Source organism: Delphinapterus leucas, chromosome 1, assembly GCF_059928025.1.
Source record: "Delphinapterus leucas isolate spDelLeu-1000000601 "Yukka" chromosome 1, BTC_Dleu_Yukka2, whole genome shotgun sequence".
NCBI classification, from domain to species: Eukaryota; Metazoa; Chordata; class Mammalia; order Artiodactyla; family Monodontidae; genus Delphinapterus; species Delphinapterus leucas.
This window is the reverse complement of record NC_143129.1, coordinates 150,781,389-150,809,355: the sequence shown is the minus strand read 5'-3', so window position 1 is coordinate 150,809,355 and position 27,967 is coordinate 150,781,389. Positions and strand designations below refer to the sequence as shown.

The 27,967-nt window shown below is 52.8% G+C and overlaps 2 protein-coding genes across 2 annotated transcripts in view; one reads left to right on the top strand and one right to left on the bottom strand.

Annotated features, from left to right (window-relative positions):
- The first annotated feature begins 864 nt into the window (after positions 1 to 864).
- SLC5A9 (solute carrier family 5 member 9) lies at positions 865 to 19,723 on the top strand. Its single transcript, XM_022575638.2, has 14 exons — positions 865 to 1,041; positions 3,022 to 3,093; positions 5,634 to 5,738; positions 6,039 to 6,203; positions 7,570 to 7,675; positions 8,511 to 8,591; positions 8,917 to 9,122; positions 9,320 to 9,455; positions 10,284 to 10,391; positions 12,959 to 13,109; positions 14,648 to 14,816; positions 16,170 to 16,385; positions 18,767 to 18,926; positions 19,502 to 19,723. Exons 1-14 carry the CDS (start codon positions 880 to 882, stop codon positions 19,708 to 19,710), a joined length of 2,046 nt encoding a protein of 681 aa, XP_022431346.1. The 5' UTR covers positions 865 to 879; the 3' UTR covers positions 19,711 to 19,723.
- A 1,594-nt stretch (positions 19,724 to 21,317) lies between these two features.
- Positions 21,318 to 27,967, bottom strand: part of SPATA6 (spermatogenesis associated 6) — a 171,875-nt gene continuing 165,225 nt past the window's right edge. The window contains exon 14 of the mRNA XM_022575641.2: positions 21,318 to 27,965. The gene's annotated coding sequence lies outside the window, so the exon portion shown is untranslated. The remainder of the gene's footprint in view (positions 27,966 to 27,967) is intronic.

Genomic DNA, 27,967 nt, shown 5'->3' with positions numbered 1-27,967 from the left:
CTGGCCGAGAGCAGCCAGGCAACTGAGATTTCAGGGCGAGTGTTCAATACCTACGGGGTCAGCTGGGGCAGCAGGGGCCCTGGGCTTAGCCATTGCCACGGCCTCTGTGGCATGGCTCCCTGAGTGTCCTGACTCACTTTTAGAATTGGGGTAAGGGTACTAGGCACCTGTTATATTGTCCTCACCCATTTGACCTCAGCCAAAACTGAGACAGAAAATGTCCCGGGCTTCCCTGGTGGCGCAGTGGTTGAGAGTCCGCCTGCCGATGCAGGGGATATGGGTTCGTGCCCCGGTCCGGGAAGATCCCACATGCCACGGAGTGGCTGGGCCCGTGAGCCATGGCCGCTGAGCCTGCGCGGCCGGAGGCTGTGCTCCACAACGGGAGAGGCCACAACAGTGAGAGGCCTGCGTACCGCAAAAAAAAAAAAACAAAAACCCCGACTACAGGCCCAGCTCTGCCTTTACTTCCCTGCATCCCTCTCCTCCCTGGGCCTCAGTCTCTCCTCCACACAAGCAGGAGCTCGAGCGCCTTGACTCTGAAGTCCCTCCCAGTCCAGGCTGCCAGGACTCTGCTCCTTTCCTTCTTCTCTCCCTCCTGTTCCTGCTCCTCTCCGGGATGGGAGCGTGCACGCGTGCACTTGTACATGTGCATGTGTGTGTGAGCGTGCAACTGTGTGTGTAGTGGGGTCAGGGAAAGGGAGGGAGGCCTGCAGAAGACGGAGCTGGCAGTAAGGGGAAAAGGCGGGCCAGGACTTTATGTGCCAGTGGGGCTCAGAGCTTTCTCATTGGCCAGTGGCGCTTGGGGCTGTTTAATCATTAAAGGAAAGGAATGAAACCAGGAGTGCCTCAAAGTCCAGCCTGGTGGTGACTGACTAGTAGATGAGCGTGGAGCCGGCAGCAATGGGGCCTGGAGCTTCGGGAAATGGGGTCAGCACTGCGACAGTTCCACGCTCAGCACCGGGTCCTGGAGGCAGCCTGCATGCCTACGACATTGCGGTCCTGGTCGTCTACTTTGTCTTTGTCATTGGCGTGGGGATCTGGGTGAGTAGCGCGGAGGTTGGGGGTGGGCAGGGGAGGCAAAGGCAGGCTCTCTTCGATGGCTGGTCATGGAGCTGGGGGCAGGGGTGGGCAGAAGGAAGGCGTGTCCAGGAAGCACAGGGGCTGATGTGGAAGGACCTTAAGGGATCATCCTCTCCAAACCCTCCCTTTTAGAGATGGGCAACTGAGGCCCAGAGAGGGGTATGACCTGGCAGAGCTCACACAGCGAGGCCCCATCTCCCGCCCGACTCCCTGTCCCTGTGCATCTGCTCCTTTGGCCCCATGCATCCCTGGCCTCCCCGCATCCCATTCCTGCCCTCTTCCACATGCCAGCATCCCCAGCTATGCGAATGCTTGACTCCTGGACCCACTACACCTTCCACCAGATGGTGCCTTGGCAAGGAGCAGTGCTTTCTAAAGGAGCTGGGCTGCGCGTCTCACGGGAAGGGAGCCAGGCGAATCCCAACATGCTTCTGTTCTCCACTGCTCACCAGAGCCTCAATGCCCTGGACGGGCGCCAGGCTTGGAGGTCGGGGAGCTCTGAGTTCAGATGTCAACTCCAACAGGTAGGGCCGCATGGCCCTGGGAACATACGGAGCCTTAGTTTTCTTATCTGGGCAATGAGAGTATAAAGGTCTATGAGGTAAAGCGACCCTGACCATTTAGGAGCGTGACACATTTAAGGATCTGGCACAACGCCCAGCACACAGCCTGCAGCAATAAATGACCGCCGTTATCTCTGCAGCATTCGAGGGAAATGCCAGCGCCTTCAGACTCCACTGTGAGGCACAGAGTGATCTGAGCCCCAGGTGGCCACTTATGAGGCTGCGGCGAGGTCAAGAACCATCTCTGGCCTCAGTCTCCCCATCTGTAAAGTGGGATGAACTGTCCCTGCTTCCCAGGGTGTGTGAGGAAGAGATGGGCAAACAGAGGCTCGCTGGCTCCTGGGAGGTGGACAGCCATGAAAAGCAGAAACTCCCCTGTGACTCTGGACAAGTTGCTTCCCATTAGGGGACCTCCGTTTCCTCACCTGTAACGTAAACTGTTTCTGTTCATCTGTCCTCCCCAAGGACCAGAGGTGGCACAGGAAAGTCCAAGCAAAGGCTTGACAAGCAGCAAGCCCTGCACACAAGTCATGCCCTAGTGACTAATCTGTCACTTTCTCTTGGGGGAAGAGAAGCTTCTTTCAACTTCCCTCTCCCTCCCCCTCCTTCAGGTATTTCTCTTGTCTGCAGACCCAATCAGATGCCTGGCTTCGGCATCCAATAAGGGCTTTAACCCGCTGCCCTGTACTCACCCCCTGCATCCGAGAGAAAGTTCTTTCCTTCCTCACCCCCTTTCAGTCTTCAGAGTAATTCCTCAAATAGGCCACTACTGACCACCTCCCAGTGCAGGAGAGGGTTTGCTCCAGGGTCATGGGTGGACCTCAGTGGTGTGGTCTGACATCAGGCCGGAGCAGGAGACGGCCCCCAGAAGAGTCCTGCCTCTGTCTGGGGCCCGAGTGCTTTGCAACCTCCCAGTCCCCCGAGTGGGAGTCCGGCTGGGCGGAGGGGACAAGGCAGTCTCCCTGCCACGGTAGCCTGAGGATGAGACCCCAACTCATTTCCTAAAGCTACGTTTGGACGGGGACAGGGGAGCAGGATAGGACACAAGAGTGCACAATGGCAATAATCTGTGCTCATGAACAGCACCGTACATTCATGAGGGCGTTTCACTCACACACACACACACACACACACACACACACACACGCACCATTAGCTCCTTTGCTCTTCACACCAGCCCTGGGTGATGAGCAGGGAGGCCCAGAGAGGGGAGCTGACACCCCCAAAGCCACGTAGCTTAAAGATGGTGAACGCTTCAGCCTCAGTTCCCACCCCCTGTGTTCCCACAGTGCCTGCCTCGAGGGGCAGGGAATCTGGGGCAGAGGGCAGAGCCTGGGGGAGGCTCGGGAAATCCTCACTCTTGCCATTTCCTTTCCAGTCGTCCATCCGTGCCAGCCGAGGGACCATTGGCGGCTACTTCCTGGCGGGAAGGTCCATAAGCTGGTGGCCAGTGAGTCGACCCTCCTCCCGCCCCTCCCCCCATCTCCCAGCTCCCACCTCACCTACTCCTGCCTGGACCAAGGCTACAGCCCCCAAGGGGGTTCCTGGCTCTGGGCTCCTTCTCTCTGGTCCAGAGGCACCAGGCAACCTGAGAGACCTTCCAAACCCACAGCTGGGACCTGCGTGCCCTGGGCGCCTCCTAAGTGTGGGTCCCACGCCGGACACTGGACCTACAGAGCCCACGCAGAGTGTTCCCGTCCCAGAGGAGCTCAAGGCTGAGCGGGGTAGACAGACTCATAAACAACCTGATGGCTGTCGAGCTGGAGGGCAGCATGGGGCCTGTGAATGTCTGGGGGAGGCCTCTAACCTCCAGACAGTGGAAGTGGGATTAGGAAAGATTTTCTTGGGAAAGTGACACATAAATACTGAAGAGCAGTTAAGTGAGGGAAATCCTAGAGGTAAAATCCCACCCCCACAGGACCTGATCTTTTGAATCCCAGTCCTGCCCCTCAGGCCTCCCCACTTGTTCCTTTTGGTCCTCAAAGCTAACTTCCTCTTCCTGAAATAGGACGGAGGAAGGTGAGGCCTGCTTCCAAACTAACAGCGGAGTCCTCAGCCCCAGGGGCCCCTGAAGCTGGCACAAGCCCAGGCACGCACACCTCACATGTGGTGTGTGTGTGTACACATGCACACGCACCCACACACCACCGGCCCTCTGCACAACCCTGTCTTTGTTCTCGCCACCCTTGCTGCCCACCGCTGGCGACAGGCTCACCAAAGAGCAGAGGAACCCAGGAAGCCTGCAGGGCTCTCTGGAAGGTTCAGGTGTCTGGGACAGGGAGAGGCGAGGACAAAAGTAGCATGACAGGGCTTCCCTGGTGGCGCAGTGGCTGCAACACCAGGATGTGGTGGTGCCCTCGTCAGGGGGACGGGGCTGTGAGCTGAGCCGCCTACACTGAGAGCAGCTTCAGCCCAAGGCCGGGGCAGAACCAGCTGCAGGTAAGGGACTCTCAGTCCCACTGCCCCGCTGGGATGTGTGCGTCTGGTGTCTGTGATGACCGTCCGATAGCTTTGCGCGCTTCCCTACTCAGCCAGTCCTGAAAGGTGCCTCGTTCCCCTCCCTGTGGCCCGAGGGGAGTGTGGTTGGGGGCTGACAGCAGAAGGCGCAGCAGCATCCCCGTCTCAGAGGGGCCCGTGGGGTCCCCTGCCGACCTTGTTGATGGCTCCTTGAGTGAGGCACTGGGAGCCCTGGGCAGGGTCCTCGAGAGCAGCCTGGGGAGCCTTTCCTCCCACAGTAGGAGGCCCAGTGCTCTCTGCTGTGACTGAGTGACCCAGCCCAGCCTGCAGCATCCCCAGGACCCCCTAAGAGAGGGAGGGAGTGTGTGTGTACGTGTTGTGTGCACGCGGGGGCGGAGGGGTGGCTGAAAGTCCGCAGGAACATCAGGCCGATCGTTATCTCTGTGCCTTTGCACTGTGCCGCCTCGTCTCTGAACGTCCCGGTGCTTTTCCCTTCTTCTCACTTTCTACTGCCCAGCCCCACAATTTTATTAAGGTGACACAGGGTACAAGACTGGCTCTTCCCCTCCAGCTCCCATCTAACAACAACAGATAACGCTAATGGAGGCTTACTAAGACCTAGCACCCATCAAGCAGTGGTTACAGGAGGCAGGTGGCCAGAGTCACAACCCTCATTTCGACTCTCACTTATCAGTTCTGGAACTTGAGCGAGTTATTTGCCAGTGCCTCAGTTTCCCCGAGTAGAATGGGGATAATGGCAGAACTTTCCTCATGGGGTTGTCGTGAGGAGTTGGTGAGTTAATATATTTAGAACAGAAGCAGGCACTTGGCCATGCCGTTCAAGTACTGACGGCTGTGACTGTGGACATCATCTATGTAACTGGCATTGCCTCCTGTTGCCTCAGAGTAGTTAGCTGCCTCCTGGAGAAAAATTAACTGGGGGCGTGGCCTGGGCTGTGCTCAACCCCGTGGCTCCTCCCACTGCCTGGCCCTGCCCTGGGACCTGCCGGAACGGGGTGGCAGAGGGCCTCCCCCATCCCTCTCGTGGGGGACTCCCCTTCTCCCTTCAGCTTCCTTCTCTCTGGAGGCCCTTAGATCCATGGCCCCAGAGCAGAGCTTTATCCTCCCTACATGGACGCTGCTTCCCATGGCTTTTGTTCTTTTCCACTTTGCCTCTCCCTCACTGGGTGGCCTGGAGCCAGTGACTTCATTTCTCCTAACATTAACTCCTTCCTCTGTAAAGTGGAAAGATTAATACCCACCCCTCCAAATATCTGTGGAGATTAAGTGTATTAGTGCCTATAAAATGCCTAGCACATTGCCTGGTATACAGTAAGTGCCTAATAAATAGCAGTTCCATTCCTCTTCTCATTGCTCCCCCACTGCATCTCCTCCCTCTGATCTCACGTTCCCTGAGTTCAGGTTCTGCTCTCTCTCTGCCTCTTTCCCGGATTCTGAAGCCCATAGTCCTGACTACAGATCGATTCAAATGAAAGCTGACCTCTGACCCTTGGCCCCACTTGTGCCTTGCAGATCGGAGCATCTCTGATGTCCAGCAATGTGGGCAGCGGTCTGTTCATCGGCCTGGCTGGGACAGGGGCCGCTGGAGGCCTTGCTGTGGGTGGCTTTGAGTGGAATGTAAGGAAGTTGGCCTGGAGGATTCTCATGGATAAAGGGGGTCTTAACCCACCCCACCCCACCCCATCCCCGGCTTTAGTGCTAAGAGGAACCTCAGAGGTGCTTGGGGAAGATGCATGGTGAATCGAGAACCCATTTTACAGATGAGGAAACCAAAGCCTGGAGGACCTCATCAGAGGTCACACAGGACTGAGATCAGGCCTCTGGTCCCTTACCTCCCTGCCCAGGCCTCTCCTCTGCACAGACCACCCCTCCATCTGCATCTAGAACATGGATCCCTTTTTCTCCCCACCCTCCCAGGCAACCTGGCTGCTTCTGGCCCTCGGCTGGATCTTCGTCCCCGTGTACATCGCAGCCGGTGTGGTCACAATGCCACAGTACCTGAAGAAGCGATTCGGGGGCCAGAGGATCCAGGTGTATATGTCTGTCCTTTCTCTCATCCTCTACATCTTCACCAAGATTTCAGTGAGTACCTGCTCCCGTGTGGCCATCATGTCTCTCTGAAAATGCTTAGGAGAGGGCACAGCCTGTTGCTGGCTGGCTGGATGGATGGATGAATGCATGGATGGTTAGAAGAGGAAGGATAATAGAAAGGGAGGATAAATCCACACCCCTGGGCTTCCCTGGTGGCTCAGTGGCTGGGAGTCCACCTGCCGATGCAGGGGACACGGGTTCGTGCCCCGGTCCGGGAAGATCCCACATGCCGTGGAGCGGCTGGGCCCGTGAGCCATGGTCACTGAGCCTGCACGTCCTGAGCCTGTGCTCCGCAACGGGAGAGGCCACAACAGTGAGAGGCCCATGTACCCCCCCCCAAAAAAAATCCACACCCCTTCCTCACATGCTCCCCCTCAGCAGTAGGGTAATTAGAGATGAATGATAAATGTTTGTTGAGTGAATGAGAGTCCCTCTATCCAAAGAAGTCACAATCTAGAATTCGTTCACTCATTTATCTTCCCATTAATTAAGGCTTCATTCAGCACAGAGCATTAATTGCCTAGAATGTTACCATTAGAAAGGGCCTATTCTTCCTCTGTTGACCTAAACTCAGAAGACAGACCCAGGTCAAACGATTTGCCCAGGTCCACACAGAGCACTAGCTCTGGGGCTGGAACTAACGTTTGGGTTCTGTGGCCCAGCTGAGGCCTCCTGAGGCTTTGTCACGTAGTAGTCCTTGTCATGGGTCACAAAACACTCATGTAAAGGGACCAGCAAGCATGCCCTGAAGGGAACTGAAGCATTCAGGTTGGTCCAGGGCTGGAAATATTACAGCTTCTTGTTCCATCAATGCTTGTAAATAACCCTAAATCAGCTCAGGCAAAGGCTGCGACCCCAAGTCCTCCAATAAACCCAAACATGTGGGTATCCAGGACCTGTGTCATCTGCACTGGGGCGCCTGCCCGTCAGGTCAGCCGCGGGCCCATCTGGCAGCTGAGTGGGTCAGTGCTCCTTCAGGGAGCCGTCAGGGACCCCCTAGGTTCCCACCTTCTCCCCCAGTGGTCTCTTCCCCCCACCCCCCGACCCCAGCTCCTGTCTCACTTCCTCAGTGTGCCACTTCACCCCTTCCCCGCCAGCACATGACCTTGGCAGTGCTGCCAGATCACACGGTTCTCAGGCTCAGAGTTGTCCGCGGTGCTCCTCTGCTTTACAGTCTCCACGGCTCCTCAGTGTTTGTAGGCCAAGCCCATCCTCCTGAGCACAGCACGTAAGGCTCATCTTCATCACACCATGAGGGCCGACAGAACCTGGTATTGCTGAGCAGGAAGGTGACGTACACTGGTGACCACACAGAGGGCCTTGGGTGACCTGGACTCCTGGGTCGCTGTCTCTGCAGACTGACATCTTCTCTGGAGCCCTCTTCATCCAGATGGCTTTGGGCTGGAACCTTTACCTCTCCACTGTGATCCTGCTGGTGGTGACGGCCGTCTATACCATCACAGGTAGGGCCGAGGGGAGGTCACGTCGGGTGCAGGTGCCAGGAGCAGAGACAGGGACAGGTGGAGAGGGAAGCGCCGGATGACAGGGACACAGAGGTCCAGGGAGGACAGAGTGAAAACTGACCGGGAGAGTGAGAAAGAGAAACTGGAGGGAACAAAGAGAAAGGCAGACAGAGATGCAGAGTCAGAGGAAAAGGCGGAAAGACTCAGTGCATCACAGACACTGTGCACGTGGGAAAGAGAAAAGGGGAGACAGGAAGGGCAGAAACAGGAGGAAACAGAGCCATCCCGAGAGAGAGCCAGGGAAGGAGATACAGAGGAAGACCAACAGCAGGGAATAGGGTGGAGGTTGGGGGACTGTGACCCGGACTAGAGTCACCACGGGCTACTCCAGACAAGAGCCACAAGCATGCCTTCTCCCGTCTCCTGCAGAGCCCCTCACAGAGGCCTGGGCTCCCGGGACACAGGCTCCGGCAGACTTCCTCCTGGCTGAGGTGGCCTGGAAAGATGGGGGAGCTTAAATGGGCATTGGGGTGGGGAGGGAGGCAGGCCTCCCGGTGGAGCTAACAGCACAGGAAAGGAAAAGACTTGGGATATTACCAAACAACAGCCAGAGGCCGTCGGGACAGAAGGAGAGGGACCTGAGGGCCTGTGGCTGTACCAGCCTCTGCCTTCTGGGCGGGCCCATGGAGCACGAGGGGCGGGGAAGGCAGTGGCCAGAGCCCATCCGCTGAGGGCTCCATGTGTTCTCTGGTCTCCCCAGTGCGGCCCAGCACAGGGCGGGCACCCTGAGAGGAACCCCTGCTGGTGCTGATGACCCCTCTCCTTGGGTCCCCAGGGGGCCTCACGGCCGTGATCTACACAGACACTCTGCAGACGGTGATCATGGTGGGGGGAGCCCTGGTCCTCATGTTTCTGGGTAAGGAAGAGTCCTGAATACATCCCACCCTCCCCTGTCAACTCCTCTCTGATCTCTCTCTGGCTGTCACCACCACGGTCTGATCAGAACTTTGCAGAGCACAGAGCCATGTTCCGGCTCCAGGCCAGGGCACCCAACAGCAGGATTCTCTCTACTCCACAACAGGGCTCTTGAGCCTGAGTGCCACTCCACCTCTCATTCCCAAGTCCCATACGAGTTCCGAGCTCAGGGGTCCCACACATGACTGGGATCCAGCGAGCTGGGGCATGCGACAGACCCAGTGGGGCCTCAGGGCTGTTTCACTCGCAGTGGTCTCTCCCTGCAGGCTTTCAAGAGGTGGGCTGGTACCCAGGCCTGGAGCAGAGGTACAGGCAGGCCATCCCTAATGTCACAGTCCCCAACACCACCTGTCACCTCCCCCGGCCCGACGCCTTCCACATGCTCCGGGACCCTGTGAGCGGGGACATCCCTTGGCCAGGCCTCATTTTCGGGCTCACGGTGCTGGCCACGTGGTGCTGGTGCACCGACCAGGTGATGCCCTAACCGAGCTTGGCCCAGCCCACCACAAACTGGGGTGGCTCCTGAGGGCAAACTGGGCATGTGGATGCACAGAGGGCTGGGACTGGTTCGGGAACAGGTATGGGGCACCGTCCCCACGCTGGGGCTCGCAGGAGCCGAGCGGAACCCGAGCAGGCCCGACTGGCGCTCCTGCGCTGCTGTCTTTTCAGGTCATTGTGCAGAGGTCTCTCTCCGCCAAGAGTCTGTCCCACGCCAAGGGGGGCTCCGTGCTGGGGGGCTACCTGAAGATCCTTCCCATGTTCTTTATCGTCATGCCTGGCATGATCAGCCGGGCCCTGTACCCAGGTAAGAGCTAGTCTCCCTCCGGGCAAAGTTGGCCCAGAGCAAGGGCCACACACTTTCTATTAAGAACACATAGTAAGGGCTTCCCTGGCTGCGCAGTGGTTAAGAATCCACCTGCCAATGCAGGGGACACGGGTTCGAGCCCTGGTCTGGGAAGACCCCACATGCCACCGAGCAACTAAGCCCATGCGCCACAATTACTGAGCCCGTGAGCCACAGCTACTGAGCCCGCGTGCCACAACTACTGAAGCCCACGCGCCTAGAGTCCGTGCTCCGCAACAGGAGAAGCCACCACAACGAGACGCTCACGCACCGCAACGAAGATTAGCCCCTGCTCACCCGCAACTAAAAAGAAAGCCTGCGCGCAGCAACGAAGACCCAACGCAGCCAAAACTAACTAAATAAATAAATTTATATATAAAAAAAGAACACATAGTAAGTTCGTTAGGCTTTGTGGGCCAAACATACAGTATGTGTATCAGTAGAAGAAATTTGTATCTGAATGTCATTTTAACATCCTGCTTTCTCTCTATAAAGGAAAGACCAATTGAGGCATTCATGGTGCCTTGCAAGGATATTTGCCTTTTATTAAGATATAAGGCCTAAAACCCAGAGGGGTCTATCAGGTTTTGCAGGGTAGTATGTGGTTGAGAAGTCTACCAGACACTCTGAAATCCCAGGACCCAACCTCCACCTGCCCTTTGACCCTCTAGACGCTGACTCCCGCCACTCACCCGTGAACACTTCCCTATGGGGTCAGAAAGCAGGTACTGGGCCAGCCAGAGAAGGCACGGGATGGTTTAGCTCTGACTGCCATCACTTCTTCCGCAGATGAAGTGGGCTGCGTGGACCCTGACATCTGCCAAAGAATCTGCGGGGCCCGCGTGGGATGCTCCAACATTGCCTACCCCAAGCTGGTCATGGCGCTCATGCCCATGGGTAAGTCCCATCCCCCACACCACGCTGCACACCAGCTTTCCAGCCCAAGAGGGATTGCATTAGGATGGTCGTAGATGGGAAGAGAGAATGAAAACATTCACCTCCGCACCCCCGTTTCTAATACACACACACACACACACACACACACACACACACACCTTTCACAAGCATCTGTAGGGCACTACTCTGTACCCTGGCTCCGGACATACAGAGATTAAAGGCAGGCCCCTGCTCTCGAGCTCAACGCAGTCTGCAGGGTACCCAAGCAGAAGGTACAATACAGTGGGACCAGTGTGGGGACTCGGTGGGGCTGAGGGAGCCCTAAGGAGGCACCTGACCCACTTTGGAGGAATGTGGAGGAAGGTTTCCCAGAGGAGAGGAAATGGAGCTGAGTGCCGGGGAACATCTTAGGCAGACAAAGGCGGAGGGGCGTGGGAAATGTCGTTCCGGGGATGAGGGCCCGTATGTGCAAAGGCCCAGGTATGAGAGAGTGTCAAGTCTGAACTGAAAGTCGCCAGTGTGGGCTCAGAGGCAGCAGGAATGAAGACCACCTTCGTGGGGAGGACTTGGTGGCCATGCCCCACTGTGCAGCGTGACCTTTACTCTGAGGGCAGTGGAGGGTCACTGGGGGTTTCAGGCCAGCGTGCATGATTGGATGTGTGCTTTAGAAGGATCACTCTGCATGGAGCGTTCAGCTTAGGGGGAGGCAGGGAGATAGATCCTGAGGGATTTTCAGTGGTCAAGGCAGTAGTGGTGGCTTGGACCAGGTCAGTGTCTTTAGGGATGGACAGAAAGGGTTTAGATGATATTTGTGAGATAGAATTGGCGGGACTTAATGACTGATTGTGTTTGAGGGACAAGAAAGACAGAGGGATCCAAACAGGGCTTGCAGGTCTTGAGTTTACAATGATATTGAGACTGGGGACATAGAAAGAAAGGCAGGTTTATGGAGGGAAATTGAGTTATTCCCTCCCTCCAGTGGAACAAGAAATGAATCAAAGAAATAGTGGAGATGGTGGTGGAGGCCCAGTTATGACAGAGCAGCCACAGAGGGACTGGCTGAGGGAGGTGGGGTAGGAGGGAGGCAGAGGAAGGGGTCCAGAATAACTTGGAGGTGTCTTGTTAGAGACCAGAAACATATCATTAACCAAAGGAAGAAGCAGGGGCCCCAGAGGAAGATGCTGGCCTAGATTTGGGACACTTTGAGTCATCCAGGGAGCCATGCAGGAGGTGGTTAAATATTTGGACTGAGGGGAAAGAGGACTGAGGTGGGGCTGGCCAGGGAGTTGTGTTTCTAGATGCTTCCTCATCAGAATCATAGAGACTTGAGATACCAGTGGGCCCCACCCTCCCTTGTTACAGGTTGAAAACAGGCCCAGAAAGGGTCAGGACTAGTCCAAAGATCACACAGCTAGTTCCTTGCAGAACCAGGAAACAAACCCATGGCTTCTGCCTGTGGAAAACAGTATGGAGGTTTCTCAAAAAACTAAAAGTATAGCTACCATAAGACCCAGCAATGCCACTCCTGTGAGTATATATTAAAAAACCCAAAAACACTAATTCAAAAAGATACACGCACCCCAATGTTTATAGCAGCACTATTTATAATTGCCAAGATATGGAAGTAACCTAAGTGTCCGTCAACAGATGAATGAATAAAGATGGTGTATATATACACAATGGAATATTACTCAGCCATAAAAAGAATGAAATTTTGCTATTTGCAGCAACGTGGATGGACTTGGAGGGCATTATGTTAAATGAAATAAGTCAGACAGAGAAAGACAAATACTATATAATATCACTTATATGTGGACTCTAAAAAACCCAACAAATTAGTGAATATTACAAAAAAAGAAGCAGACTCAGATATAGGGAAGGAACTAGTGGTTCCTGGAGGGGGAGGACATTGGGGTGGGGGACCGAGAGGCACAAATTATTGGGTGTAAGACAGGCTCAGAGATGTACTGTAGAAAACGGGGAATATGGCCAACGTGTTGTAGTAACTGAAAATGGAAAGTAACCTTTAAAATTTGTATTAAAAATTAAAATAAATAATTAATTAATTAAAATAAAACCTTCAAAAAGTTCCAGGGATTCTGCCTCCCAAGCTGGGGCTTTAGCCTGGTCTCATAGCATCATTGAAAAAGGTTCAAAACGCTGAAAAAAACCACTCAATAATTAATAGTCACCCTCCTCCCTACCAGGGCCCACTAACCAAGTGTCTACAAGGTTTAAAACCCAGACCGAGATGTCCAGTCTGCAGAGAACCTTAAAGATCAGCTAGTCTCACATCCCTTAATAGTGCAGATGAGGGAACGGAGGCTCAGGGAGGACGGATGACTCAGCCAAGGCCACAGGGGGAGGCAGAGGTAGAGTGTGACCAGAACCCGGCCTCTAGTGCTATGGGTCTCCAGGATTCCTGGTTGGGCACCTCATTCAACACCGTCCCCATCCCTTTCCCTCCCCTAAACTCGTGATTCTGCTGGATGCTGGCAGCCTCCATGGTTGCTGGCAGAGCTGGCCTTAACGGGCCAGCTGCCCACAGAGACCTCATCTCTCCCCAGGTCTGCGGGGCCTGATGATCGCAGTGATCATGGCCGCCCTCATGAGCTCACTCACCTCCATCTTCAACAGCAGCAGTACCCTGTTTGCCATTGACGTGTGGCAGCACTTCCGCAGACAGGCAACAGAGCAGGAGCTGATGGTGGTGGGCAGGTGCGCTGGCCCATCCTTCCGGAGCACCCCCTCCCTGTAGGCAAAACCCCTCTCCCCTCTCCTCCCTGCCCTTGGTTACCCGAAGGAGATGCGGTTGGGTCTGGGCCCTGCACTGGCAGTCAGAGCCCCTGGTTCCTTGCGCCAACTTTCTACAGGACCTCAGGTGAGTTCCTCCCCAGCTCTGGACCACTCCCCTCCCTCCAGAATAAGGAGAAAAAAAATCTCTTCCCTGCCTGTTCAATTTTATCTTGGAACTGATCAAGAGGGTAAATGAGAGAAGCTGACAAAGCATTGACTCAGTGAAAGAGGAACTGTATAGATGGAAAGAAGTTAGCAAGCAGCTCATCCCCAATGTCTTCCAGACCAGCTCTTGATGTCATCCCCGGATAACAGAAAGACTCCTTCAGTCTCACCCCGAGCACGCGTCCTGCATCATACCTTTGTGCTGCTGACACAGGGGCGACTTATATGGACTTATATGGTCCTGCCCTGAGGGTGCACACAGTTTAATGAGAAAATCAGAAACATGTAATGCAGTGAGGGGCCCACATCGATGGAGGTGTTCATAGGAAGGTTGTCTCCAAAGGATGCAGGGCTTTGAACACTCAGCTGAAAATTTTGAACTTTACCTCATAGGTATTCATTTCATGCCTTTCAAAATATAACTTGGTGGCTATTTTTTCTTTTTCTCCCTGGGTTGGGCATTTATAGTTTGCACAAAGTTAAGAGGCCCTTTCTGAAATCTTTGCTTCATAATTTAAGGCTCTGTAACTCAGGTTTCTGGACTAAAGTGTTCATTCTCTACTTGAGTTTAGATAACTTGCTCTTTTCCATCTCCCTGCCTTTGCATTCACTGTTCCTTGCATCACAATGCCTTCTGCCCACGGCTGCCATGGATCCCTACGGCCCGCTCATCTGTGCATCCCAGCCCTATGCACAGGGACTGACCATCAAAGGATCTGAGCGCAGGACAGATTGTACAAAGAGGTGGGGGCTAAGAGGGGAGTGAACGGCAGGTAGCTCCTGCAGTTTAGCTGCTGCTCTAGTGTGGCCTGAGAGAGAGAAAATGGGAGGGAAAGGAGAGAAGAGGACAGGTGTGCAGAATCCTTTTATCTCTTTGCTCACCTGCCAAGTCTTACTGCACCTGATTGCATCAGTCAGTGAGGTTTGGGCACCATCTCCTGGCAATATGCATCATTGCACCTAACACACCCAAGAAAAGTTTTTCAACCAGGGGCCATTTACTCAGGTGGGTGGCGAAGGGGAAATGAATGGATTTCTTTCCGAAAGCAGATGGGCTACACACTTTCAAAGGGATTTTTAAAATTTTGGGTTTTCTGGATTCTGTAATTCTGATATTCTGGGATTTTAAGAGTCTAACTTTCTGGAATCTTTGCATTTGTGATCCTGTCTTCTCTGATTCAGCAACCACACGTTCCCCTCCTTTCTCCCTTCCTGGTTCCCGTACATCACCTTCACCTGCCCCCCTGCCATGCCGCTCTGAGCGCTCTTCACAGTGCCCTGTTCTCTCCTGGCAGAGTGTTTGTGGTGTTCCTCGTCGTCATCAGCATCCTCTGGGTCCCCATCATCCAAAGCTCCAACAGCGGGCAGCTCTTCGACTACATCCAGTCTGTCACAAGCTACCTGGCCCCACCCATCACTGCCCTCTTCCTGCTGGCCATCTTCTGCAAGAGGGTCACAGAGCCTGTGAGTGCAGCAGTGCATCTGTCTCTCCCAGAACACCAGAGGGTCAGGAGAGCTAGTCTGTCCATAACCTGGACTTGCCCCCTCCAGGCTTCCGTCTCCCCACCCATAGCATCAGGTCTAGATTTATTCATTCACTCAGCAAACATTAATCAATCCCACTAGGGAGGCTCCAGGGATGCAATGGTTTACAAAGTTCACATAGGTCTGCCATCACTGGGCCAGCGGGAGGAAAGAGGTTTCGATATGCAATAAGAGCAAAGTATGATAGCTGCCATGAGAGCAAAGAGCAGGAACACATAACCTATGGGACGCCTGGGAGGGGGGGGGTCACAAAGGGACTTGTGAGCTGAGATCTGAATGATTAATGGGAGAGGAAAGAGTCTTCCCGACATGAGGAACAGTGTGTGTAAAAGCCCAAGCAGACGGGAAGCTCTCTAACACAGTAGGGCTCTACATGTCGGCAAAATAACAGCAAAGATGATGATGAAACAAGGTGTGAGCTTACAGGGGTGCCTGCACATGTGCCACTTATGAAACTGCACGGAAATGTAACAGACCCTGGGAGGTACCAGGAGGGTAACCTTGGTCACTCCCCAGGTTAGCCTAGAAAAGACAGGCCCAAATTGCTGGCTGTACCTTGGGGAGGTAAGGAGCATCATGGACGTGATTGTACAGGGGCCACGTGAGAGCCCAGGGTCATCGTAAGGGAGATCATAGAAGCCCCTCCCCAATGGAGTAGTTAAGCCAGGCCTCTGCTGGGTCTACTGTTTGCAGAGCTCGAGTCCCCCTGCTGATAACTAGACTGCACGGCAGGACTCGGTTGAATTCTGGAGGATTCTATTCATTCCAGAATTTTTGAAAATATAAGCCTTCTTATACTTGGGGAACAGGTAGAGGTTAGGGTCCAACAGTGCTACAGAGAAGATATAGGACGTGCCAGAGCTTTTCTTTAAAAATAAAAAAGGAGGCGTTCTAATTCTGATTTCTGGTTTATCATAACAGAAAGCTGGGGAGGAAGATCCTGGCTTTCCCTGCTGATTATAAAAGCAAATTCCATTCTAGTTGAATATTCAGCACCTACCCTAAGTACTTATTAATTTGCTTATCATTGCATGTGAGTGAGGTCGAGTCACTGCTTCAGTCATTGTTCTGCAGTGGAGCCTAGCCTGACTCTGGAACCCGTGCCTTTTCCAATAAACCGCTCTGCCTGCCTTTAGGTTAAGACAAAGCCTCGGCATTCATGGGGAACTTACTCAGGCAGACTTGCAAACGCGGTGACAAACCAAACCGTGGCTTTTAGCTTCCTGGGGTTTCCCCGCTGGATCCCACCCCTGGACTGCCCTCTCTCCGCAGGGAGCCTTTTGGGGCCTCATATTTGGCCTGGCAGTGGGGCTTCTGCGCATGACCCTGGAGTTCTCGTACCCAGCCCCAGCCTGTGGGGAGGCAGACCCGAGGCCGGCCGTGCTGAAAGACTTCCACTACCTCTACTTTGCACTCCTCCTCTGTGGGCTCACGGCCATCGTCATCGTCACTGTCAGCCTCTGCACAGCCCCCATCCCTGAGGAAAAGGCAAGTGGAGTGTTCAGAACGAGGCCCGCCCCCAAGTGTTCCCCTACCCACAGTGCCTGGACTTCCACCATTGACTCTTACTCCGCTGAGTTGAGATCACAGATGGCTGGGGACGGTGAGCTCCTTGGGCTGTTAATTCCCAAGTGAAAAGTAATTCATTCAATTGGAAAATGACTCAGCGGGCACCTACTCTGTGCCAGGCACTGTACTGGGCTTACAAAGATGAATGGTCCCTGCCAGCAGCTGCCCGTGGGGAGCAGGGGTGGGGGGGGCGGGGAGGAAGACCCCAACACCAGCAGTTACTCTCCCAAGAGAAGGTACAGAAGGCCCAAGCTCAAAGGGTGCAGCCGAGGGCAGAGGAGAGGTAGTCACCCCTGGGGGGAGGGGGAGGCTCCCCGACAATGTCACTTGAGTTGGACCTTGAAGAAACAGGTTTATGAGAAAAGAAACAGTCTAGCAGAGTAAGAGCTCGATTTGAGGCCCTCACCGCTCCCACGCTGATGGATTTACCAGTCCTCAGACACTGATGCTCAGTCTTTTGAAAGCTTTTTTCTTTAGAGCAGAAGGGTATTACTTTGCTCAGGCTGCCATAACAAAGTACAACAGGGTGAGTGGCTTAAATGACAGGAATTTATTTCCTCGCAGGTCTGGAGGCCAGGAGTCAAGGGGTTGGTCAGGTTGCTTCCTCTGAGGCCTCTCTCCTTAGCTCATAGATGGCCATCTTCTCTCTGTCTTCACGTGGTCTTTCCCCTGTGCCTGTCTGTGTCCAAATCTCCTCTTCTAAGGGCACCAGTCATATTGGTGTCCTTAGGGCCCACTCATCAGACCTCATTTAACCTTAATCACCTCTTTAAAGACCCTCTCTCCAAATACAGTTACACTCTGAAGTGGGGGGTGGGTAGGATTTCAACATATGAAATTGGGGGGAACAGTATTCAGCCCGTAAGAGAGCCCATGCCAGAAGTTGGTCCTTGGAACACTGGGTGGAAATAATTAATAACACTCCTTACCTTTAGAGTTCGCAAAATGACCTATACCCTTAGTGTCACGAATTCCTACAAACAAGCAGTGTATTCACAGGTAAACCAAGAGACTGACTTCCCCAGGGGCTCACCCCTGAAATGGTCTCCCCCCACCGCTTGATCCTTCAGCGTCCCCATTGTCTGCTGTCTCATTCCCACACTGAAGTCCTTCCCAGTTAAAAATCCCCTCCCTGGCTCCCGTTCTCCTCCAGGTACAATTGTCTCCCTCTCTGACCCTCAGCAGCAAACTTTGTGAAGAGTGGTGTCCATCGCCAGCCTCCACTTCCCCCTCATCTACTCCTTAACCCGCTGAGTCGGCCTGGTGTCCCAGTGCCCTCCGGCATTGCTCACACCAACATTCCCAACAACCTTGTTACTGGTCACTTCTCCATCTTCATCTCAAGCGAACTCTGAAGAGAACCAGACACTACTGCCCACATCCTGCGTCTTGGAGACCTCTCTTCTGCTCACTGTATATTTTTCTACCCTTCTGGCTGCTCCTCTGTCATCTTCATGGGATTTTCTTCCTGCCCCTTAAATATCATTGTTCCGTAGGGATCCGTGGACGTCTCCGCTGTGAGGCCCTCCGGGCTCTTCAAGCTCCTGCTGTGTGTGTGTGTGTGTGTGTGTGTGTGTGAATGACCACGCCCCCGCCCCCAGGCTTTCTCTCTCTCTCTCTCTCACTCCCGCCATCACCAAGCCCAGTCGTCCTCCTGCCGGCTCGAGCTCCATGAGGGGCCCCGCTACCCATCTGAAGGTCCAGGGCAGCCCTGAGAGCCACGGTGGCTGCTTCCAGTCAGTCACCACGGCCTGCAGATCTCACTCCTCAACCTTGGGGCTGCCCCCCACCCCGTGACCTCAAATGCTCATTTTTTCTGGTTCCACTTTTGCAACTGTCTCCAGGCTGGATCTCATCAGTTCACTCCGAGAGATCTTCCTAAAGCCCAGAACTGAGCCTCTTCCCTCTGCTTCCTGCGTGCGGTGACTCTCCACGGCCTAGTAGCTTCAAGTAGTCTCAGCTTCTCAGCCTGACCTCGGGAGCTGCTGCTGTGGGCCGCCTGCCTCCCTGTGTCCGGCCTTGCTTCTCCCTGCCCGTGAGCTGCAGGAGGTCAGGGGCCCAGCCTGACCCGCGGTGTTTTCGGCCCCCGGCACGAGCCCTGTATGGAACAGGTGCAGGGAATTCAGATTTTCCAAGGACGGGGCAGTCGGGCCTCAGAGGCAGGCCTCGTCCTCCAGCCCTGTGCTCCTTCCTTGTTCTCCTCGCTGCTCTGCCGGCCTCCCAGGAAGGGGTGTCCTCTCTTTCTACAGCCCGACTTCCTTCCAAAGGTCCCTGAGCCAAGGCTATTTGCTCTCCTCCAGCTCGCTCGCCTGACGTGGTGGACACGGCACGGCCCTCACTCTGAGCTGAAGAGGGAGGCGCGGGAGAGCACAGCAGGGACAGCGGACGTGCCATCTGGGGAGGGTCCTACAGGGGCCGGAGGGACAGAGAACCCCAGGCACGGCCAGGAACAGCCTGCAGGTAGGCTGAGGGTACATGGGGGGAGCAGTGGGGGCGGACACCAGGTCATGGGTCCCAAAGACCCCATCTGGGGGGTCACTGGGGATGGGGTCTCTAAGGGAGTCCCCTAAATATCACCCCTCCTCCTTCCCAGATGGCTATTAAACGAGTAAGGCAGATGAGAGCTGAAATATTGCCCTCATTACTGGTAAAGCACAAGGATTTGGTTTATATCACTGTGAAGTGCGCTTCCTCACGCTGAGCCGCTCGGTCCTCAGGCGGGGCACGCGCTCCGAACTGGGTTGAACTGTGTTCGTTATCCTCGCCCCTTAACACCCCTCTCCCTGCAACACGGGGATGCTTCCGCTAGATGACGGTTTGGGGGTTCAGCATGGCGCCCCAGCTCAGCGCCCAGCCTGCGGCTTGCACCCGGGCTAAGCTGACTGCTCCCCCTTCCTCTGCCCCCTTCCGTGTGCCTCATTCCTTTCTTGGGTTTTTCACCATCTCTGTCCCGGCCCTGCTCTCTCATCATCTCCTTTCTCCAAGCTCGCCCTGCCGCCCCCCTGCCTTCCTGCCCTCTGACTTCTGTCCCTCAGCCCCACGCAGGTCCTGGGGACAGCTGCTCTGGGGCTGGCTCTGCGGGCTGTCGTGGGCCCCGGAGCAAGCACTGAGCCCTGCAGAGAAGGCCGCGCTGGAGCAGAAACTGACCAGCATCGAGGAGGAGCCGCTCTGGAGAAGCGTCTGCAACATCAACGCCGTCCTCCTGCTGGCCGTCAACATCTTCCTCTGGGGCTATTTTGCGTGACTCAGCAGGCCTGGTATCACCCAAGGCAGGTTAAACACAGCCACGCCTGGCCGGCCGGAGACAGGCTCCCTTCCCACCTCACTGTCCACACTGAGCCCTCAGAGGCTGAGACTGCAGGAACCCCCAAAGAGCACCCCATCCAGCCAGTACACTGAAGGGTGGAGCCAGGAGGCGCAGAGAGGGCGCTGGGTCTGCTCAGGCCACACAGTAGGACTCGCACTGGGTCGCCTGACTCCAACTCTTCTCCACTACAGTACCTTTCACTCCTACCTCAAAAACACTATTTCTGTCCTCTGGTGAGTCTGTCCAGGAGCTTTTACTCTACATGTGTCATGAGGTCAAAAAAGTGGAAGATACAAGAAAAAGAGTGGCAAGAAAGTTGCAAAAATCCTCATGCATCTTTGCTCACCCATTTCCCTTCCTTGTCCCCTTTCTCCCTCCTTTACTCTCTGGCTCCCAACCCCCGATCACCTATTTCCAGCGAGAATCTCCCCAGCAAGGCCTTATACTTTCACTGGTGGCTCTGCACTGGTGGCTGTCAGACCCGAAGGAGTGAGGGACCAGGGACCAGGGTGGAGGGTAAACATGGTGGCAGATGGCATTTGGGCAGGGAGCTCTCCTTGACACCACTCAAATCTGCCTCTTCCTACCCTCACATCCAAACAGGCATCAAGTCTCCAGGCCTCGAGGAACTTAGAGGCCAGCTGGAAAGATGTGACTTGTTGGAGACAAGAGGAATCAAGACGGGCTGCTGGGTGCTATGAGCAAGCCCTGCAGAGGGGCAGCACGGTCAGCCTAGGAGGCCCCACAGCTGCACCTGTGCCCCCTCCCTCTGCCTGCCAGGCATCTGGCTACTCTGGAAAACACCATGACCTTGCCTGGGTGTCCCTCCTCCAGGAAGCTGCCCGATACCCACAACTGGATCAAAGTCCCATTCCTGCTCACACAGCCTCTGGACCTGCTTCTGCGGCAGCACCGATCACTGCGCTGTGAGGTTTGCCTCCAGAACCAGACTGAGCACTCCAAGGGGCAGGGACCAAGGACCGCATCCCAAGTGACTTTGTACCCAGAAAGTAACAGGTGTTGCCTTGGTAACAGTAAACGTTGAATTGGTAATTCTCCAAAGTCCTGGTAGGCTTTGCATTACAGCTGGCTGGGTGGTGAGCTTGGAAACCAGTGGTGGGGAGGAATCTCCTTCAGTCGGAGTTTACACGCTGAGTCTCAGATGTCTAGAACATAAACCACAGCTTCGTCCCATTGCCAAAGTCATCCGTGAGATTGTCCCTTCCTTTTTCTATCTTCCTGTCTAGGCTGTCCCTATTCTCATGGGACCCTCTTTAATGCTGCCTTGGATCATCATTTTATGCTAATCACTCATCATAATTGAATACAAATAAAATTCTTGTTTTGACGGTTTAAATACATCTGAGTCTATGCATACCTCCTATTGCTGCTGTCCCCTCCACATTTCTCCACTGACCTTTTCTTGCTCTGTGTCACCCCACATGGCTGTGCAGTCCTCACTGTTTCCCAGTGACCCTTAATGCGAACTCAGCTATTTCCCCCAAACCATCTACATAAGGCTTTTTTTTTTTTTTTTTTTTTTTTGCGGTACGCGGGCCTCTCGCTGTTGTGGCCTCTCCCGTTGCGGAGCACAGGCTCTGGACGCGCAGACCCAGCGGCCATGGCTCACGGGCCCAGCCGTTCCGCGGCATGTGGGATCTTCACAGACCGGGACACGAACCCGCGTCCCCTGCAGTGGCAGGCGGACTCTCAACCACTGAGCCACCAGGGAAACCCTACATAAGGCATTTGTGTGCAACCGATTATTCTGAAGGTCCGGGGAGGGGAAGAATTGTAAACCACAGAAGCACAAGTTAAGATGCAATATTGAACACCCCTATTTCCCAGAGCTCCTCAGCAGCTGCTCTGAGAACTTCCCACGGGTCTCACAGCGTCCAGCCTCCCGCTCCTCGCGTGGTCCCCAGCCCCCTCTCCCTGCAGCTGCTCTCATTGAGCCCCTCTGCTCCTTTCTCTGTCCGGTGCCTCCCCCTCGGTTCCCCCTCCCTTTGTTATGCTGAGTCTCCTCTGGGCTCCAGACCTATCTGCTTCAACCCAAGGATTCATGAGCACGCTGTTAAACACAGGAGGACTTCAGGGAGGGTGGCCACTCTCCTTCCCTACCCTCTTTGCCTGGTTAATTCCTACTCATTCCTCACATCTCAGCATAAACATCATGTCTCTGCAAAGGGAAGCTATGTCATCCCAGTTACGACCTTACCTTGGCCACCTGCATCCCAGAGTGGATAAGTCTCCAGCACCCAACATATGGTCTCATGGTCCCCTGACTTTACCTTCAAAGAGTGACATATTTGTATAATTATTAGATTAACATTTATCTCATCCCCTAGACTGTAAAGTCCCCATCACCTAGAAAGGTGCCTGGCCCATGTTGGGTGCTAAAAAATGTGTTGTGAATAAGTGAAAGAATGGATTAATGAATGAGTGAAAGCATCCTTAGCAGAGGAAATCAAATATTCAAAACAGAGGTGGGGAAAATCATGACATAAGTAGGAAACAGAAAGTTGTTTAAAATGTCTGGATTGGAGGGAAGGCTGGGCAGGGCCACTGCTAGTCCACATGGCTTCTCTGCAAGCGAGCAAAAGGCACCACCCTTCCTTTTTGCATCTGTGACTCCTCACCAGGGCTCATGGTGGTAGCCAGAGCCCAGGCTGCAGTTCTGCCCCCGCTTGGCCCTTGGCCAGGTGCAGTAGTAGTAGCCCTGCCATGTTGGGGAGTGGCTGGGGAGGTCAGTGGGGATTAGTCCGGGGAGCAAGGTCCCTGCTAAACCTGGGACTTCATCATCTCTTCCCTGGATTATTGCACCAGTCAAAACACTGTTATCTCTGTTCTCAATCTCTCCTCCTCCAATTCACCCTATGCACAGCAGTGAGAGTGATCTTTGTAAAACGCAAATCTTGTGTCACCTACCTGTTTAAGATTCTCTGTAGACAATGTTTCCTAGCCTGGCCTGAGGCCCTACCAAAACTGCCAGAAGTACCCCCAGGGTTCAGTCCTTGGTCCCTCTTCTCTATTCCAGTGAAAGAGAGCTTATTCTGTGCAGTAGGTAAGAGCAGGGACCTGGAAGCCTGACCCTCTGGAATCAAATCCCAGCTATGCCACTTGCTAACTACATGATACTGGGAAAGTTGCTAATCTCTGTTCTAGTTTCTGTTCTACAAAATGGAGATGGTGACTGTAGCTATTTCATAGAGTTGTTGAAAGGATTAAATGAGTTAATTCACATAAATTATTTAAAACAGTGCCTGGAACAAAATTAAAGTCAATAAACATTAGCTATTATTACCACTATTAGTAGTAGGTGAGATGGGCACTGCACAGTCATGTTAGAGCTGGCACGACATGCTGTCAGAGCAAAGTGGGAGAGCAATTAATTCTTCCTGAGCAATCAGGAAAGGATATAACAGAAAGTTCTTATTGGAGCTGGAGTTTGTAGGATGAATAGGAGTTTTCTAGGAGGTCATACAAGGTAGAGGGACAGCATGTGCAAAGTGGGTAACATGCAAAAGTGCACGCTGGGTTCTGTAAAATAGGGATAATATTTACTCATTTGCAAACACCAACCTGAACATTTCATTTCTCCTTATAAATCATGTTTTGTTTCAGCCTCTCACCTCTAAAGCAGTCAAAGTTTATTGACCGGGGACAGGAGAGAATGAACAGTTGGCCGGTGTAGCAGAGGGTGTCATTGCCCCACGCATATCCCCTTAGGCATGTTTGCTGGGTGACTTCCATTGAAAGACCCTGCAACTCTGCTGAGGGCTTTCCCAGCTGCAGAAAAATGCTTGACGCCCTGCATAGAACAGGCTGGAAGTGCTGGGGAATTAAGAACCTGGGAGCAGGCTTCAACCAAGGACAAACAAGAGTTGGTGGGTAACTGTGGAACCACTAGTTCTTTGCCCCTCCAGTGGGACAACTCTGAGGCTTGTTTTAAACCATCTCCAGAGGTTCTCAGGGGGATTGAGTCCCAGGTGCCCACAGAGTTAACGTGCTCATTACCACATCCCAAAAAGCTGCCTTCCCTTCCCTGTCCCATTTCCCCACTCCCCTGCTGTGTTTCCTGGGATCACCTCCTAAATAAACTACTTGCACTTGGTTTCATGTACTACTTCCGGGGGAGACCAAACTAAGAGAGTCTTTAGGGACTAGAAGGCCCTCACGTCCTGGCTTAATTTTGCTACTTGCTTTGGGATGCCCCATACCTCAGCTTCTTTGTCCTTAATAAGGGAGGTGCAAGGGTTTGAATTAGTTGAGATGAAATCTTGGGAGCCCTCTAATGCTGACATTGTGTGCTTCTCATTCAGTTTCACAGGGGTCTCCTCGGGGCAGGGGGCAGAGGGGTGAGCGGCCGTGGAGCGGGTACAGGGAAAGCAAGTCACGAGCTGGCACACTTGAGTGGAAACAGCACAAAGAGAAAAACTGAAAAGCAGTTTTCAGAGACTCGACATGGGTTTGTCATGAGCAATAATAACATTAAGAAGGAGCTTTGGACCGTGAAGGGACGATGTTTAAAAACACACAGGTGTTAAAGATACCATGAAGAAATGTTTCTTCAAGTGACTTGCAATTGAGCTTAGATCCCCAAAGCACTCAGCTTAATGCGTGAGACTAGTAACTATGTCGCCGCGTGTGAGAGTTCACATCACTTAGAAGGGGTGGAGCCTGCCAGAAGCCCAGGCAAAACAGGGTCAGCTTTCCGTCAACCTAAGTGTCTCTAGACTTCCAGCCCTGAGTAAGATGACTGCAATTTCTTCTTTTCTCCAGGGTGAAAAGTTGGGAGAACTTTAAAAGCTGATATAGATATAAATCCTAGAGACCTTAAGTGAGGTCGTTACAGTTTACTTTCATATTTCAAGATCAAACTCAGCTTTAGCCAGGATTCACAAAATAGAAATGTCAGATTTTTTTTACTGTGATCTCACATAAACTCTACAACTTTCACTTAAAGAGAAAAGGAAAAAAAAACACCATTATGGGCTTCCCTGGTGGCGCAGTGGTTGAGAGTCCGCCTGCCGATGCAGGGGACACGGGTTCGTGCCCCGGTCCGGGAAGATCTCACATGCCGCGGAGCGGCTGGGCCCGTGAGCCATGGCCGCTGAGCCTGCGCGTCCGGAGCCTGTGCTCCGCAGCGGGAGAGGCCACAACAGTGAGAGGCCCGCGTACCGCAAAAAAACAAAACAGAACAAAACAAAACGCCATTATATCTTCCCCAGAATAGAATACAAAATCCTTGGTCCATCTCTCAGGATAGTTTGTATGTAAAGTTTAGGATAATATACGTCCAGAATGGGAAGGACCCTCAGGAGTCAGCTAGTTTAGCCTCTTTCCCACCTCAGTCCAGGTCAGAATATCTCTGACAGCTTCCCTGACAGGCAAGGTTAGCCCGCCTCTGCTTGCCCGCCTCCAATGAAGAGAAACTGACTGCTCCCAGAGACAGAGTGCCCACCGTCAGGTGACACCGCCGATAAGAAAGTTCTTTTGCTGCCTAAGCTTTGCATCCCTGAGTTTCCACCATTTATACCACGAAACAAACAATGTTAAATGAACAGTTTACTCTAAAATTACACCCCCACTAGCTGTGATTTATTCTTAAGCAAATAATTCGCAAAACTGGGAACACCCTGCAGAAGTTCACATTTATCTGGGATGGGAAGTACACGAAGACTAATAAAATAGGTCATTTTAAAAACCCTCATAACAATTTTGTAAAGAGCACTTTCATTTCAATCGTCTCATTTAGCCCTCAATCCCACTCTAGGATGTTGAACTATCGACAACTGAAGAAACAACTCAGAGAGGCGAAGTGATGTGGCCGAGGCCTGCCGCTCAGTAGCTGCGTTGGTCCTTGAAACCAGAATTCCGTCTCCACCTTCAGCCTCTGCCCCTGCACTACTCACGTAGGCAGCATTCTTTGGAAACGCCACTCTAGGTTCTGGGTGCGTGAAATAAATGTGCAAAACATCTACAGCCCCAACAGAGGTCAATCTAATAAAAAAGGCAGACAAGCAAGTAAGTTATTGCAGTCCATTGCAGTAAGGACTGAGATTAGAGGCAGGAACCAAGTACTTTGGGAAAACAGAGAAAGGAGCAACCAATTGCCTGGTAGGGTGGGGGGGGCTTCACAGACATGACACTGAACTTGGATTTTGAAGGGTGAATAGAGATTTCCGTGTGGAGAAATGGAATAGATTCTATTTCAAGCAGAAGACACAGCACAAAGCAAGACAAGGAGGGCAAAGGGCATGGCGTATTTGGGGTAGACTGAGGTACATGGTGTGACTGAAGCATCTGGCATGTAAGAGAATAAAGCAGATCAGCTCAGAGAGATAGGTAGATGTGATCCTGAGGACACAGAATGTCACTATGAATTGGGCACGTGGTGTAGCCAAGAATGGGATAGGGTCAGGGAGGGCTAGTAAAAGCAATGAATAGATCCAAGGAGCATCTTATTATTTGTTTTAGAAAGAGCATTATGGCCACAGAAATAGAATAACTTAAAGGGTCAGAGGCTGCTAAGGGAGGTTATTGAAGTATCACTGAAAAGAAATAAGGAAAAGTCCATCGACAGATGAATGGACAAACAAAATGTGGTGTACACATACCCTAAAACACTATTCAGCCATAAAAAGTATGACATTTTGATGTATGCTATAACCTGGATGGGCCTTGAAAACATTATACTTGGTATACTTGTGTCTGACATAAGCCAGACACAGAAGGACAAATGTTGTATGATTCCACTTAATGAGGTACACAGAATAAGCAAATTCACAGAGACACCACATAGAATAGAGGTTACAGGGTTGGGGGAGAGGCAGGAATGGGAAGATATCGTTTAATGGGTACAGAGTTTATGTTGGGGATGATGAAAAAGTCGGCATAGATAGTGGTGATGGGCACACACAGTATATGAATGTACATAATGCCACTGAATGGTACACGTACAAATGGTTAAAATTATGTTATATATTTTACCACAATTAAAATAATAAGGGTTGGTGGATGGATATCCTAAAGCAAGTATAGTAAAATGATGGGTTTAGATTTGAGCACACTGACGTTGAGGTATCTGCAGGATAGCCCACCGGAATTGCCAAAGAACTTTTTGTATCTATGGATCTGGAGCTTGGTGAAGAGATCGGGGCTTAAAACTTCCTTAAAATTCTTGCTTGGGAAAAATGTAACCTACCTCATAGAACTAGTATTAGATCTGTGCTTCTGTGTTGGGGGTGATAGTACTGCCTAGCGGTGTAAAATAATTTTAGGACTGTGAGTTACTTGAGACTTTATTTTGTGAGGGAAACTGGGAAAGGGAGGGGGGTGGAACCTCTCTTTGTCCAGTTAGGCTTCCAGGAACTAGTTGGTTCACATATGTTATAACAGAACGTGGAGGTGGAGGGGGGAGACAAGGACAGGGCTTGTTGCCCAGCTGCTAGCAGTTCTGGGGGCAGGCAGCCCCAGCAGGGATGGCCTCAGCTGCACAGCCACCTTGCCCGGGGTCCCACCCGGGCAGATGTTTCAGCCATGAAACAAGTTTCAGATGTTTCAGCCATGTCAGCCTAACGTGAGACAACTCTGATGGGTCATTTTGTTCCAGAGCCCTGCGGTGGGGTTGGCCAAGGCTGCTATCTGGTCTACATCGCAGCTCAACCAACCCTCCCTTCCACTGGTATGGCTCCAGGGCACTCCCTCATAAACACCCTGCACATTAAACTCCAGTCTCAGAGCATGAACCTCACCTGCGACAGAGGTCCAAATGACTAACCCAGCTCCTTTGACTTTACCTACTATGGTACTCACTATAATCCCAAACTATGCTGACTAGATCCCGGAAGGCAGCCCCTAACTCTGGATTCTCCACACATGTACTGGTGAGTAGCTAATGGCTGTTTTCTATTCTATAAGATAGTGTTAACAGGCTCCAAGTAACAAAAAGACCATCATGTGTTCAGCAAATAATTCCATCCTGGCTGCCCCAAAGATGCCCCATAGCAAAATCCATTAAACCTTAATGTGTTTTATTTTCTCTCCTGCAACCCTGAAGTGTTTGCTGACATTTGAAGTCTGGTAATAATCATCGTCCCCCAGCCAAGCCATGTTTCTGAATCTTCAGGCAAATTCACGGCTGTCCCATTTTCTGAATGTTCTAATCAACATTCTAAACAGCCTTGCTCCT